At 34.9% G+C, this 15,747-nt stretch overlaps 2 protein-coding genes across 2 annotated transcripts in view; one reads left to right on the top strand and one right to left on the bottom strand.

Moving 5' to 3' along the window:
• Positions 1–1,081, bottom strand: part of LOC114246909 (solute carrier family 35 member H1) — a 28,198-nt gene extending 27,117 nt beyond the window's left edge. Inside the window, exon 1 of the mRNA XM_028179649.2 lies at positions 693–1,081. Coding sequence (XP_028035450.2) covers positions 693–878 — 186 coding nt within the window. The 5' untranslated portion in view covers positions 879–1,081. The remainder of the gene's footprint in view (positions 1–692) is intronic.
• Positions 1,082–3,686: 2,605 nt separating this feature from the next.
• LOC114245698 (uncharacterized) lies at positions 3,687–8,673 on the top strand. The gene has a single exon (XM_028177967.2). The coding sequence runs from the start codon at positions 3,881–3,883 to the stop codon at positions 4,613–4,615; it is 735 nt and encodes a 244-aa protein (XP_028033768.2). The 5' UTR covers positions 3,687–3,880; the 3' UTR covers positions 4,616–8,673.
• The last annotated feature ends 7,074 nt before the right edge of the window (positions 8,674–15,747 follow it).

Below are 15,747 nucleotides of genomic sequence, written 5' to 3'. Positions count from 1 at the left end.
GTCTCTAATGGTAAATAAAGGAACCTAGCAAAATATTGAATGAAACTAGTAGTTGTTTCATATAATTTCCTTTATGAGGTACATACATTTTCAAATTGAGGTACATGTATCGCACATACGGTGCTATAAAGTCACTTATGCAATTTTCGTTAACACTGGACTGGGTATGAGAAAATAATTTTTTTAATAGTTATTAGTGAGACGAGCGAGATGTATGCTTTTACTGATGAAGTTTAAAGTTGTAGTTTAAACATTATTATTTTATTTCTATAGCCTAGCAGTACTATGTAAGAATGATATAATAAGATGTTGAATTTTCCAATGTTTCTCCTGAAAAATTACATAATTTGCATAAGTGATGTTATTGCATTGTTTACGTGAAATGTCCAGATAAGTTTATAATTTATAAGTGTATTTTTTTTTTTATTTTTTTTATTTGATGTATAAACTTTACAAGATATTGTCTTACCTAGTGTTACCAGTACACAAAGAAAATCCAATAAAAATGCTATTGCTCAGGGCTGAGAGTTTGTAGAATATTATTGTAATATGGGAATCCTGTATACCTGGGAATATGTCATTCTTAAGTGACCGCTTCAACTACAAAAGAATGAACTAGTCTTATCTGCTTCTGGTTGATTTCGCGCCTTACAATAATTTTATGTTTACTAATATTACTTTAAGTTACTTACCCTTAACAGCCAGCGTTGGTAGAAAGTAAGGCCGATTGATAAAGAAAAATAAAGCAAGATGAGGCCCAGAGATAAGAGCCCTTTTTGGAGACATACATCGCCCCATTTCGACTTGGGTTTGCTAGTAAACACGTCTTCATCAACATCGCTCTTACTGCACAGCTGCTTGTATTTCGTACCGGGCATTTTCTATTCAACAAACACTACGATGACGCGAGTACCGCCCTTTATCATATCAGTTATCAATCTCTTTAAGAATAAAACTTTTTGAATTCAAGAAGATACGAAACATACGAACCGGTCGAACCCTCTCTGTGGCAAAATGCGCCAACCCCTCAACTAGCGTAGTCGAAGGTCGTAATTTGTCGATATGTCAATCTTACATTTAGTGATGGTGAGTAGATTAGTGATGTTAGACGGTGGCTCAATAAGTCTTTTATAGATGTCGCTATGTACCTATGTCGATGTAACTTTTCTGCTGTTTTAAAAGTATCAATTTTGGTAGACTTTCGGACAACATTTAATTTTAGCTCCTTTATTTATAACCAATTATATTATTATAATTATAAATATAATTTGATTTGAAAGAATTTGAAATAATTATTTCTTAATTACTTGAAATTCAAAGGTTAAGATCAACTGGAGGTATCAAGTAAAGATAAAAATAAACAGAATAATATAACATAATCATGATCTCAATTATTAGATACAACAAGAAGTAAAATATTTTTAGAGTTGTTCTAAGTATAAACACTTTGGACATTCGAGGCGATCCGCCCGGTCCTATCGGACTGGGTGAATGGCGACCGAGGACATCTCACCTTCCGAGCGACGCAGGTGCTCACGGGATACGGCTGTTTCAGTCTACCTACGCCGAAGTGCCACCACTGCAGTGGCTGCAACGAGGACACGGCGGAGCACACGCGTACTGCCCCGCTTTCGCGGAGCAGCGCCGCGTCCTCGTTGCAAAAATAGGACCGGAGTTGTCACTTCCGACCGTCGTGCCTACGATGCTCGGCAGCGACGAGTACTGGCAGGCGATGCTCGGCTTCTGCAAGTCCATCATCTCGCAGAAGGAGGCGGCGGAACGGGAAAGGGAGAACTCTTCCTCACTTTCGGCGCCGTGCCACCGCCGCCGAGCCGAGGGTCGGAGGAGGGCGTTTGTCCAGCTTCAGCCTCTATGAGGAGGCAGTCTCCTCCCGGTGATGGTCATGGGGCGACCTAAGGGGGTTGAGGCTGCGCTGCACGCTACCGTCACTCTAGCGTGCTGGCACCAGGAGGACGGGACGACGCGTCGGCAGCTGCGGACTGCGATGCGGTCCGCATTTTCGTCGTCGTTGTCATCGCCGAGCATACTGTGGAAGAGCAACCCGGTCGGTGGTGTATCAAGTTCCAACCCGGCCGGCTAGTTCTGGCCCAGCGGGGTATTCTGGAACACCAGCGGCATCGCCCGGGCGTCCTGGTAGGGCTACCGTACCGCGGAGACTGACGTCGTTGGTCGTTGACTATCGCCTCGAAGTCATGTCGGTTGGGCGTCCTCGGGGTGGCGTCACGTATCTGGTTGTAGTGTTGACCACGGGAACCCCCCTACTCTTACTGGGTTTTGACCCCGGACGGAGATCGGACGTCAGGTGTAAGAGTGCAGGGGAGTCGTTTAGTGGGTGGGGCCCTAAAATTCCTTGGGCCCGCGGTCTGCTCCCAACACCTTGCAGATCATCAAGTCCCACATACCCCGCGTGCCCCCTAGGCGCGGGGACCTCGTACGAGGTTCAGCAGTTCGAAGTATTGCTATTGCTAGGGCAGACGTTAGTAAAGTCTCTCAGGCTAAGCCCCGTGAGCTCGCCTATACATTTGGTAAACCTAGCTTATAGGTGATATAAATTGCTTTAAAGTTGTTAAAGTTGCATACCAAAATTACTTTTTCTTGGTAAATGTTATTAGATCCTGAGAATTGATACATACCAAGAAATTTGAAAAAGGATAATTATTTACTGACACTTCAGTGGAATTTTTGGAAGAACTCGAGAAGTTATATCTAGCGTTGTTTAATTTTCCCACATTTGTAAGCTTTCACAGTTGTTAAATGGTTATTAAAGCATAATTAATACACATTGAATCCTCAAGATTCACTCAATTGACAAAATAAAACAATTCATACATTTTCGCTCTTCAAATTTCCGCCAAAATGTGCATCTGAAAAATTCAACGTAGTAGTTTCATTTTTCCATTTCAAGAAAGGCGATCAAATGTGTGATACTTGTGTGTAATTGAGCACAATTACATAATTCACAATAAAATATCGGTGACTTATTTATTAAATGAAAAGTGAAGTGACTTTCGGAGCTTCCGAGCTTTCGGACTTTTGTTCCAAAAGTTTGGGGGTATCAGTTTCATGCTCTTTGTAGATTTTTTTGTAGATTTCATGGTCTAGTTACGAGACTTTTAGTTAGGCCATTTTCTTTGGAAAATAAAAAATAAAAATCTTGAAATACAAATTAAATGTTTTAAAAAGTAAGATTCATCAGATAACAAAATTAAATTAAATCGATGTCTTTTGCAAATTTCGATTTTGATTTTTACAGTACATAAGAAATTGACGTATCAGGGCGATTCCAAAGAAAATATAGGCGCTTACATACTCTAGTCTAATAATTTTAACAAAGACAAATTTTGTATTTGTAATTGTAGGCAGCGGCTTGGCTCTGCCCCTGGCATTGTAGTCCATGGGTGACGGTAACCACTCACCATCAGTTGGGCCGTAGGCTGGGCTGCCAACATGGGCAATTAAAAAAAAAAAATTAGGCCTAAATAAAATTCGATTTTCCACCATTGCTAATATTTAAAAATATAAATTAAGATTGTTGTTGTTAATGTATACGCTAATGTGTACATTAATTTGTATGCCTAAAATTGTATAAATTAATTTAAACACTAAAGATCACAAATATTATCGATTATTTGTGCTGCATAATGAAAGTCGATGTGTCGATATTTTTGACATCCCTAACATACACAAACAGACGAAACTGAAACAAAGAAAAGTAGGTACAATAATGATTTAAAGAATCATTACATAAACCAGCCCAGCAACTTGAACAGTAATAGCGCATTTTACACATGGATTTATCACAAAAGCCAGATGATATAGCGTGACAAGATTCATATTGAAGAACTAAAAAGGTATTAAAATGAATGATTCAAGTTCATTCTCATCCCTGTTGGCTCTCGTAGACAATCATCTTTCACAATCAAATGTACCCGAAACAGAATCGGTCAACCCGCAAGGACATTCAAGTAAGGCTATTCCTATACCACTGAATAATGGAATTCGCAAAGGTATGTCAGACTCACGGCTCTCTTCACCCAGTCAGAGATTTATTGAATCGCACTCTAGCATGTCGGTAAGCCCTATAAAAAGTGTTTTAGTTGAACAAGTAACTAACATGCTAAAAGCAAAAGAACATAAGTATGAAGACAATCAGATATTAGATGTTAAACTAAATGAATTGAAAATCCATTCAAACGATGATTCAGTTGATTTAATAACAGCACTAGAAACACCCTTTGAGAACAAAGTGTTTGAGGAAAATATATTAAGTACTAGTAGCTCTTCACTCTATCTTCATGAATCAGATGATTTTCCGATAGAAGAGATTTTTGATAAAAGTTGTCCCGAAAATAATATACAAAATTTGCAGCCCTGTAAACGAGATATGTCTTATATACTGCATAACATGATACATAGAGCAAAGTGTTCTACTTTTGGTAAAATTGTGTCGGCAAGGATTAAGCCGATACCGGTGCCTTATTTGAAAGAACAAGTAACATCTAATATTGTTCCATTTGACTTCAAAACTAAGTCCCCCTGTGATATGATCAAGGATAGATTGAATAAAAGCTTGTTATTAATGGAAATAAATTGATAATTACAAGAAATAAAAAAATCTAAATAAACTTTACTAAAATATTGCAATGATAAGTACAAATTTAAGGATATAAGATTTAGACATATAGAATTAAACATATAGAAACATAATTTAGTACTATTATACTGTTATTATAAATTATATAAAACATGAAAGTTATTCTTTTATCAGAACAAATATGATCTTTTCCTATGTCTATAAAATGTTAATTTTGTAGTAAATACTGTATACATCTATATTCTGTAAATTATTAATAGTATTATACATCAATAGGTTTAGTAATAATGTTAATAGCTATTATGGATATATTGGCATGTTATTTTCAATATATTATATTTCATAACTATTATAGACAACATATTCCCCTATAACAGAACCAATCCAGATCAGTTATGATTTATGAATAATCTTATGCTTTCTGTTCCTTTTTTAGGCTTAAAACTGACTGTGCCTTAGCAATTCAAGCCTAATTAAAAGCTAGTTTCATTTTTTTGGTTTTTAATTTTTTTGACTAGCAGTTATTGCTTACAGCCATGTAAGTTTAAAAAAATCAATTACTATATATTATAATATAATAAGTTAATGTTTGTTTATAGAAGATAAGGTGTTGCCACCTGCTTTATTTGCTAAATAAAAATGGGAATGTTGAAGGAACCATAAGAAGAGAAGCATTCTGGAAAATGGCTCATTATGATCTCTTGATTGTTGTATACACCCTGAAGGTTTAAATCCTATATTATGTATCTAATATGGGCAAATTCAAAATTATCTGAGATTTGATTATTTGTTGAAGGGAATATTATATGCAGTCTTAGTTATGATAAAAACAATTTTGTTATGACAAAAACAAAAAAAGCAATAAGTTACTGGATTTATTCGTTCTAAATCATGTTAGTCAGACAGTTAACTGACGTACATATGTGCTATTGGTGGTATAACTTATTAATATTATTATTTCACTTTTCAGTGCATAAAGTAGGCAATACAATGGTAACTACCATAAACCGAAGTGAATGAGCGGTGTTAATGTTATCTATCTCTTTTAAAAGTGATTTCAGAACAACTGGTATTGGGTGCGCAATAAAAAATGACTGATTAAATTAATTAGGAATATTAAAACAATTAGTGTACAATGCAATTCGAAAACGGCTGAATATATATCCATAAAATAAAAGTAGACAGGACAACTGTACTACTATTATTGTTAATTTGTATGTGATCAATGTGGCAAGTACCAGCTCAGTCACCGATGCCAGAGTATAGTGAGAATTCAACTGTGTATAATATTTCAACATTAAAATTAGTGTTGGAAATGGATGTGAATTATAACAGACCGATTATAAACGCTAGTAATGCCTGTCAACTGTAACTATTTGTTAAGAATATGTTAGTTGTAATGGATTGTAAACGGGACGAGCGGCATACTCTGAAGTCTACAATCACAAAATGAAAATTATTATGAATACACACATATTGTGGCTGTTTTAGATAACAGGAGTTTTACGAATAATACCATCGGTATTATGCTATACGAGTATATCGAACCAGAGCATTGTAATAATATGGCCTTCTACTTTTTATACAAGGAAAAAATAGAATAAATTGGACGAAAATCAAGTAGACATGAGGATCCGAAGCCAAAATGGCTACGTTTGTAAATAACAAGAAAACTTTCTAATAATATTGTCTGCTTCCCTACAACGAATTCTTATTAAATATAACGTATTTAGCATTAATAATTATAGTATAATTTTACTATGTTCAAAGATAACGTTTAAGCAACGAATTGTTAAATAAATTAAATTGATACATAATTCCGATATCTACATTAAAATCGTCCATGTTGTGTTATTATGACTCAACCTATGTAGTTCATGATGAACGAATATGAAACGCGGCAACCGAATGTCAATACTGAACTTATTCGGTTAAAAATTAAAGAGAATGAAACATTCGTTCGTCGTTAAGTAACTACTTATGAGCGGCTCAAGAATTGTTATGTAGATATTATGTTATAAAACAAAAGTACTGTGTGCTTAGTGCGAGTTTTTAACGTTCTCGATAGCGTCAAAGTTAACTCAAATTTGTATGGAGTTGAAACGTTTGCCTACGTTTGCCGCTAGGGGCGCTGTTCAGGTAGTTTTTCGTAAATGACGATCCATTCACCGACACGAAAAGTAATCTGAAAGTAGACGGTGATGTCCTCACGTAGGCATCGAGAGGACGTCATAAAAAGACTGATAGACATTGTGAAAGAGGATATTCGAGAGAAGAGTGTGATTGCAGAGAAAACGTTTGATAAGCACGAATGGAAAAGAAGGATCATGCTGCGCCGTCCCCACTCTTTAAGGAATAAGGGCAAGAAGATGAAGAAGTCCAACTTTCGCGTAGTAGGGGGGTGTGTGGTGGGTCAAACTTTCATGTTGAAGAAAGCCACCAAGATTATAATACATTTGTTAGTAATTTAGAAGCCAGTCAGTGTTTATGAAAAAAAAAATATTGTTTGCAGTTCTGAAGTTCCAGCTCTCCCATTTGCATATCTTTGAGATTTTTAGGTCTTTTATTTTCATTTCCATTGAGCCTTCTTCCAATTTACAAAGTTTTTTTATAAAAATGAAGTTAGAATTGTTTTCTTTTGCAAACACCTTTAGAACGGAAGGTAATTTGGCGCTATTAAAAAATCAAATTAATATTTTTGTCAATTCATAAAATCCTAGTCGTCTATGAGTGACCTCGAAACCTGAATTGTACTGTATTAGAAATGATGAAAATTATAGAGTCCTGAAGAATATCATTGTACATAGAAGTAAAGAAATAATAGAACAAAATAACGAAAATTATTGCTCAGCCGTTTGACATTTTTTAAGTTTTACTTAAATAAAGAGTTCATTTTTTATTCCATTTAGTCGGTATTTTTTATATATATTAAAATAAAACTGAATGGTAAGCTGCAACCAATTAGCAGTGTTGTTGCGGGTTTAAATATTATAATATGAATTTAGAAATGTATTATCTAAAATAAGAAAATAGATTTTTAAATTAATAACAAATTTATGATTTTTAATACTTAATTTATTAATTAATAATAATATATTAAAATAGACGCATAAATATTTGTAGTTTTTTAAATAGTATTATTAATTTTTTAAATTAGTGACTCAAAAATGATTTCTTATTTCTAAAAATTCTGCGTGATTTAATATTATGTTCACGAGAAAAGTCAATACGAAAGCATCAAGAAATTGCTTGGATTGTCCTAAAAGTCCCAGAAGGCTTTTACTCTTACAAAATTTATGTGCCTGTCTACACTTGTGTGCCTGTCAACGAATGTATAAAAATAAAATCAGCGACGATGAAATGATATTAAGTTGATTTTGCTAGTGCTCAAATTTGTCTTAATTTGTACGATGTTTTTATTCAAGTCAATTACTAGCTTTAACCTTCTATAAAAAATGTTTAAGCATCAAGTGAGTGACGACGTAATAAAAGAATTTTATTTTGCTAGTGCTCAGATTTGTCTGGATCTGTGTGATGTTGATAAAGTCAATTATAATGTTTATTGTTAGAATATTTTTACAAGTTAAATAATGCCTATGCAGTGGCGGAAAGTCTCATTAGTATTGAAGTTTATTATCGTAATATTAGTGTATTCATATTATGTTGCCTTTTCTGATATGGCTTTAAATCGGACGCGCAATTCTATTAGTTAAATTCTCTTCGATCCTAATGAGAAGTCCGCGTGCCTATTGCTTTTGTCTAAATTAATTAAAATTTTATTTCATTTTTGCATCAATCAACAACATTTTTGTATCGTTGCGCATTGAGTATTCAATAAGGAGAATTGTGCGACAAGAAAGTTTATAACAGTTTCATTGTGAAATAAAAATAAACGGATCTTAATTAATTTCCTGTCCAATTCGTCTGTTAGACAATTGAATTTACTTCTCATTCAGCACTAAAAGTAAAGTATTTTGGAAAGTAGGTATTGTTAACTTTGAGTTTGTCTACCGTAGACTACCATTTTTATTATAAAATAAAAGTATGATATTTTGGCACCTGATTTTTTTAACCTTGTCACATCAATGTACCTATAAGGTACTTTTCCATTTATGGCACGAAAGTTCCCCTTCTACTGTCTTTCCTTGTTCTCCTTTGAGGATATCCCACCCTTGAAACCAATCCGACGATTGCTTCACGAATGTTGTTATGAATCAGTATTTGCAAGTGTAGTGCTCGCTCACGCGGACCGCATGCACATAAACACCCATCAGGTCATCCAATCCCGTTTCTAGAGAATAGTCATCGGAGCACCGTCGAACGTGTGGATTGTAGACCTTCATGACGATTTAAATCTAGAACCGATACGTATCTTAAGGTAACGTCAGAACGCTGCTACGACAAAGCGGCGCAACACGTTAATTCTCTTATCGGGGCCGCCGCTAATTACTTAACCGACCCAAGCCAAGGGGCAACGCAAAGCCGCCGTCGCCCAAAACATATTTTGTCGGATCCCCGGATCCACTTTCGGTGCTTTTAGGTCTAACAAGTACCGGTCATCGTCCTCTTCGATTACGACGAGGAGCTCGACGAGCGAACTAACCCATAGACACAGCCCACTGAGTTTCTCGTCGGATCTTCTTAGTGTGTGGCGATTCCGATACGGTGGTAGATTCTGTGAAGCACTGCTCTTGCTAGGGCTAGTGCTAGAAAATTCTCTCAGGTTGAGCCCGTGAACTCACCTACCCGTCCGGGCATAGCTGGAATAGCCCCTTAGGCTACCAGCGAGTAGGTAGGGACAAAAAGAAAAGGGTCGGAATTGTTTGAGGTCCTAAGGCCCCTAGGTGGGGTAGAGGGCTTCAATAGGATTTCGTCATTGCGATCGGCCTTAGGTGTGGCTTATTGCGGGCCATATTAACCCGATTGCCTTCACTTGTTTCATGTTGATTCGTCCGCTTGCTTCGCGATGTTTGTGGTCCTCCGATAAGTGTTCGCTCGAGACCTTAAGCTAAGAAATGCAAAGTATTTGCTAGCATTGCTGACATCCATGATCGACGGTTACCACTTACCATCAGATGGGCCGTATGTTCGTATGCTACAAAGACAATAAAAAAAACCTTTAATGGGCCAGGGTGCGCATCCTGTCCGGATAAAATTAGCAATTACGTTTTGTAATTTTGTTTTTGAACACAAATTTATTCTCTCAGCGTGGAAAACGTGCCTGATTGACTCATGTATTGTATCTTCGCTATTTCATTTAAGTTACGCATACCTACACTCAACAGCTTCATGTTGAAATTTTGTTTATCAATACCTACTGAATAACACGGTCCAATTTTAATTAAATTAGTTACATATATTTGTAAGATCTACACACAGCTTCATAATATTATATATTGTTCAATTACAAAATGTGACTTAAACAGATGGCGCCATAGATTATACACTTAATAGATGGCGCTCTATGACGGTAACCAAACCCCGGAGACACCCACCTTACGACCACCTTTCCACCTTTCACACCGGAACGCATTACTTTGCGCCAGAAATAAGCAAGGTTGTAGTGTTTTATCAAGTGTCCACATCCAAAAATTACGTCACTCGTTAGGGGGGAGAGGAAGGGCAGAGAAGCGTTAAAATCTTTGGGACGTCACATATTAACATTCAAAACACTGAAACCGGAAATTTATGTGAATAAAAAACTAAACATTTAAGAACTCGTACTAGGATTTTTTTCTTTGCTAACACTACCCTTAGCAAGAGCAGTGCTTGCAGAATCTACCACCAGATCGGAAACGCGACTCACTAAGACGGCTCGGCGAGAAACTTAGTGGGTGTGTCTGAGGGTTAATATGCTCGCCAAACCCTTCATCGCGACGGTTTCGACGAGAATGGTGACCAGTGCTTGAGAATTTATTATTACTTTAGCACTCTCGCTATGAAATTATCTCTTAAGCAACTACATTCAACTTTATATTATATTATACATTCATACAAGAGCCGCGTTGTAATGCAAGTGAGACACTAAAATTCACGATGTTCTGAATTGTCAATGTTTAAATAGGTTTAAGTCGTCGGAGAGTGCTCCTTAGAGAGCGATTTTATTAAAGATTATTTAATAAAAATAAATAAAATTAAGTTAAGATTAAGAAGATTAATAAGTCACATTAGGGAAGAAGGGGTGTGACAACCTGTAGCAAGGACGCGAGGAAGTTTTCCTAAAATTTGTGAGAAATTTATGGATGGTTCGTCCCTTATGATTTACAGGCACGCGTATTTCTTCACATTTTCTGCCACGCTGCTGCTATGTTAATTGATATTTTATGAAGTATCAGGAACGGGGAGGAGGGAAATGAAGTAAAACAATAAAATTTTGTTTTTCCAACTGAGTAAATTTTAAATATTACAGAAGAGACAATATTAGCCGGGTGCTTGGTCCGCAGCTACTACCTATGCAATAAAATAACTATACAATCACAATATTAGACAGGTGAAGCTTACAACTAAATCGGTGAAGCCAGAAGACATAATTACAAAAAAAAACCGTATTACAAAAACCGGAAACAAAACGAGGTCGGAAAAATTACATTATTACATTAGATGACTATTATTTACTTATGGTAAAAACAGTTACTAGTAGGTATCCCTTAACTGAACTATGCGTGAACTCCTGTAGTGTCATCTGATCTTTGCAGCTGCTGTAAAAGATTGTTCACAACAGAAATTATAACAAACGGTACGTCCTAGGTACTACGTACAATACGAGCCTGAGGGCGCCCTCACGAATAATATGTATTATATTACGTATCTGCCGGCATTGCCACTCACCCAGCGAATCTAGTAAAAACCCTCGAGGTTACTAGAATATAAAACCGGCATGCCCCTGCAAGTTAGTCTTCTAATGATGATGATGTCTTTTCATCGATGTCTATAATGCAGGGACTACATTAATTATTATTTTATGTAGACAGAGACAAAGGCAACCGCGCTGGTAATGTCACTAACGTGTACGCGTGAACGATAGATGAAGCCGTGTGAACTAAGTACGTGTAAAATCCTTGTGGTCGAGCATATTCCAGAAATGTATGTTTCTTACGAAATTCATTTTGCAAAATGGACTCCAACATATTATTAGTTCGATGTAAATAGCACTTTACAGTACATAATTTAATATTTGTAAATCTTATTGATGGCGATGAGCTCACATTGTACAGTGAAAGGAGAAACAGGCTTGTTAACAAAGAGGTTCAATTTATTTATTTTTTGCTTAGATGGGTGGACGAGCACACAGCAATTAATCTGTGCAATTAATACCTATAATAATTATATATTGATAGTTATATATACGACACAAAACCACCAGAAATGACATAAAGGTAACAGGAGGGCGGACCACAAATCAAAAAGCTAGGAAGTTAATTAAAATTGGTGGCGGTAGGATCTCTTGGGAGTCCGCGCGGGTAGGTACCACCACTCTGCCTATTTCTGCCGTGAAGCAGTAATGCGTTTCGGTTTGAAGGGTGGAGCAGCCGTTGTAACTATACTTGAGACCTTAGAGCTTATATCTCAAGGTGGGTGGCGCATTTACGTTGTAGATGTCTATGGGCTCCAGTAACCACTTAACACCGGGTGGGCTGTGAGCTCGTCCAACAATCTAAGCAATAAAAATAAAAATAAAAATATTTTTCATCTCCAAAAACAGTGACAATATTAGTGTCGACCGAGACAATTTAAATAAAATGCTATCTTGATGTATCATTCTTCTATTCATTTTTAAGTACATATTAAAATTTCAAGTCTCCCTCGACGATTTCTCAAAAACAAATCAAACACTTTATAAGTATAACAGACAATTATTCCTTAGGTGAACTATTTTGATTATGTCATAATTTTACTAAGCTTGTATTCAATGTTTCAATTACTGTGACCATAATCTAGTACATATATGTATTTATCGAAGTTAACATAATAAACAAAATATTACAACACGATTTATAAAGACTGCTTGTATTATAAGAAAATTCTTTTTGTTGTTCTGTAATATTATTACTAAGAAATTTGAAATTGAATTTACTAAAAATTGTATTTAAAACATACAAATAGTTACAACACTATCGGTTACCAACTAAAATTAATTCTACAATACAAGACAACCTTAAAAGTAATTTTTAAAACTACACCAACCACATAATATGTAACATGAAAGTGCAATAATATATAATTAAATTGATAGTGAAAATACATCACGTTATAACAAAAAAATATTCACAATACATACATTTTATATATTATGGGCAGTTGAAAAAAAGGATGTCAATATTGAAAATTGTTTACTAAATTTTTCTTATCAAGCATAATAATATTTCAGGAATCTAACTTATATATTGATATAATTTAATTAAGATATTTTAAATATACGCATGTATTATTTATTACATTATTACATTAGTTATATTTTACTGTTTGTTATTAATCATTTTAATGTTGGCAACACCGATCATTATGGTTTAGCATACTGCAATAATCGCTTTTCTACTAATTAATTTACGAATGAATATAACTAGATTTGTATATCCTATCTATCCTTTAATCTAAGATAAGTTTTCAAACCTCGCAACTAACCAAATGTATGTTCATTCTACAAGACGTACAACCAGCGTGGTAGCCAAGGATAACGGATAGACAGATTACATATATTATATCCTAAGATTATTAGGAATCTAAATTAGCATTAACCTTAAATAAGATTGCATTTCAATGAAATTAATCATTGAAATACGAAATTCGTCTTCTTACCTTTACGGGCATATATTTTCGAAAAGTTTTTTATTTTGCATAATCAGGCAGAAATGCCAGCGGCCCACCAGATGGTAGGTGATAACCGCTGAACATTTATAGCGATGTTGATGCTGCCGCCCAACATGACGCCCGACGGCAGTCCCCACTGCTCCGGGAAACCGTAATCCAGCGTAATGTTTTTTTACCCTGGATTACGGTTTTTACTTCAGCGTAATTTTTACTGGTGGTAGGACGTCTGGTGAGTCCGCGCCTGTAGATACCACCACCCCGCCTATTTCTGCTGTGAAACAGTAATGCGTTTCGGTTTGAAGGGTGGGGCAGCCGTTGTAACTATACAGAGATCTTAGAACTTATATCTCAAGGTGGGTGGCGCATTTACCATATAGATGTCTATGGGCCTTAGTAAGGCTCCAGTAACCACTTAACACCAGGTGGGCTGTGAGCTCGTTCACCCATCTAAGCAATAAAAAAAAGATCAATTACATTTAATTATTCACCCGATAATCGTATTCATTTTAGGAAACGATAGTTCAATTTTACTCGGTTCGAAGTTTCACTAAGTGCTCATTAAACAATTTATTAATAATATGTCAACCGCACTGATCGCGATACATAACGAAATATAATGCATTTTTTAAATGCAGATTTTTATTTATTCGAATTGAAGACGACATGAAAAGCCGATGAAACCAGAGCAATGAAGCGCTGCCGTCAGGAATTACGCAAATATCAACATTTGCGGATTTTGTTTTTAACACGTAGTTATTCCTTCAACGTGAACTACGAGATTTAGTTATTTAAAACATCCATGATAGCTATAACACGCAATTTAAACTCTTTTTGGGTGTTACTACTAACATCTTGCTTCACCTTATAATAAATACTAAGCCACAAAGCTACCATACGCTAGTCTTATAATTTAAAGGAAAGATGAGCGGCGAGTGACGTCATTGTTTAGATTCAATATCGTAAGTCCCTAACATTTCAAAATTATTTTATTTGTAATAAAACAAACATTTTGTATATGTAAAATAATTTGAATTCAGGCTCTTTACGTGGTTTTAAAGTTTCAATATTTTGTCCGTATTGAGACAGGTTCCGAATTATGTTTAAATATTCCTATTATGATCGACATACAACTAGAATATTACAGAAAGTTCGAGAACAGTGATGTTAAATATATCAAATAAGCGAACGGAACTCAATATAGTAATTTGGATAGTGACTACTGAAGTATTTTTAAAAACAACGGGCTTTATGAAAAATAATTGTATGTAGGTAGTTGTATTGAAAAAAGAATATAAATTCGCTAAAAAAAAACCGGAAATTTAAGCAGTTATTGATGGGCCTTGAGGGGGAATATTTCCGGCGACTTTTTGTTAAGAATTTGTTTGACGAATTTGAAAATTGACGGCATTATGATACATGTAGGTATATCAGTCAATATCTATTTATTGTATCTGCTAAATTAAAAAACTAACTATTTTATTTATGGTGTCTCTGCAGAGCTATGTATGGTCTATTGGAAGATAAAGCTTAAAATTTACAATAAGTGCGATTTTGCAGAACTTTTTATTTTGTGCGTAAAACGTAAAATACGTGAATATTTAAATATGATTGTTATTAAACTTAAAAAAAAAGTAATATTTCATTTTTTACTTATTTTATGTTTGCATTCTTAATAAATAATAGAATAAAAATTGTTCTGGTAATTACTGTACCAAAATAAATGTTTCTATTTTAAGATTAGTCTCAGTAAATCAGTTCCCAAATATTTAAATACGTCGATTTAAAAAATGTCAAATTGTCATAATCCTATTGAATAATTAATAAGTATTTCCGTGTCACGCAGTTAACAGTCAAAAAGAAATGAGATAGACCTAAGGAAAGATCAATACAATTTCAATTCAGATTAATTAATAACCCGCCGTAGCTTTACACGGATGAATCAGGATACTGACCATTATTATAAACTAAATTATAGTATATTATTTATATAGTATATACGTACTAGTATACTAGTAACGAAGTACTAACATTTATAATATATTATGTATTCTTAAACTTTAATTTTGAATTTTATACTTCTATCTTCGAAAGTGATTTTGACTTGAAATAAATTAGGGGTATATAATTTTGAAAACCACCCTCTTACATGAATACAATTTATTTTTAACCCGAAGCAAGTATATGAAATAACGTGCTTCTTACGTTGAATATGACGAGCTTCTATACATATACAACTGCTCATCCTTTATTTCATTAGTGAGGAAATTTCTAGAAATTTAATATGTATACTTTCGACATGAGAGACATCGTCTAGCTCTGCTTTG

Source organism: Bombyx mandarina, chromosome 01, assembly GCF_030267445.1.
Source record: "Bombyx mandarina strain Sakado chromosome 01, ASM3026744v2".
NCBI classification, from domain to species: Eukaryota; Metazoa; Arthropoda; class Insecta; order Lepidoptera; family Bombycidae; genus Bombyx; species Bombyx mandarina.
Note: the sequence above shows the minus strand (reverse complement) of the source record. Positions and strands in the feature narration are given on the sequence as shown.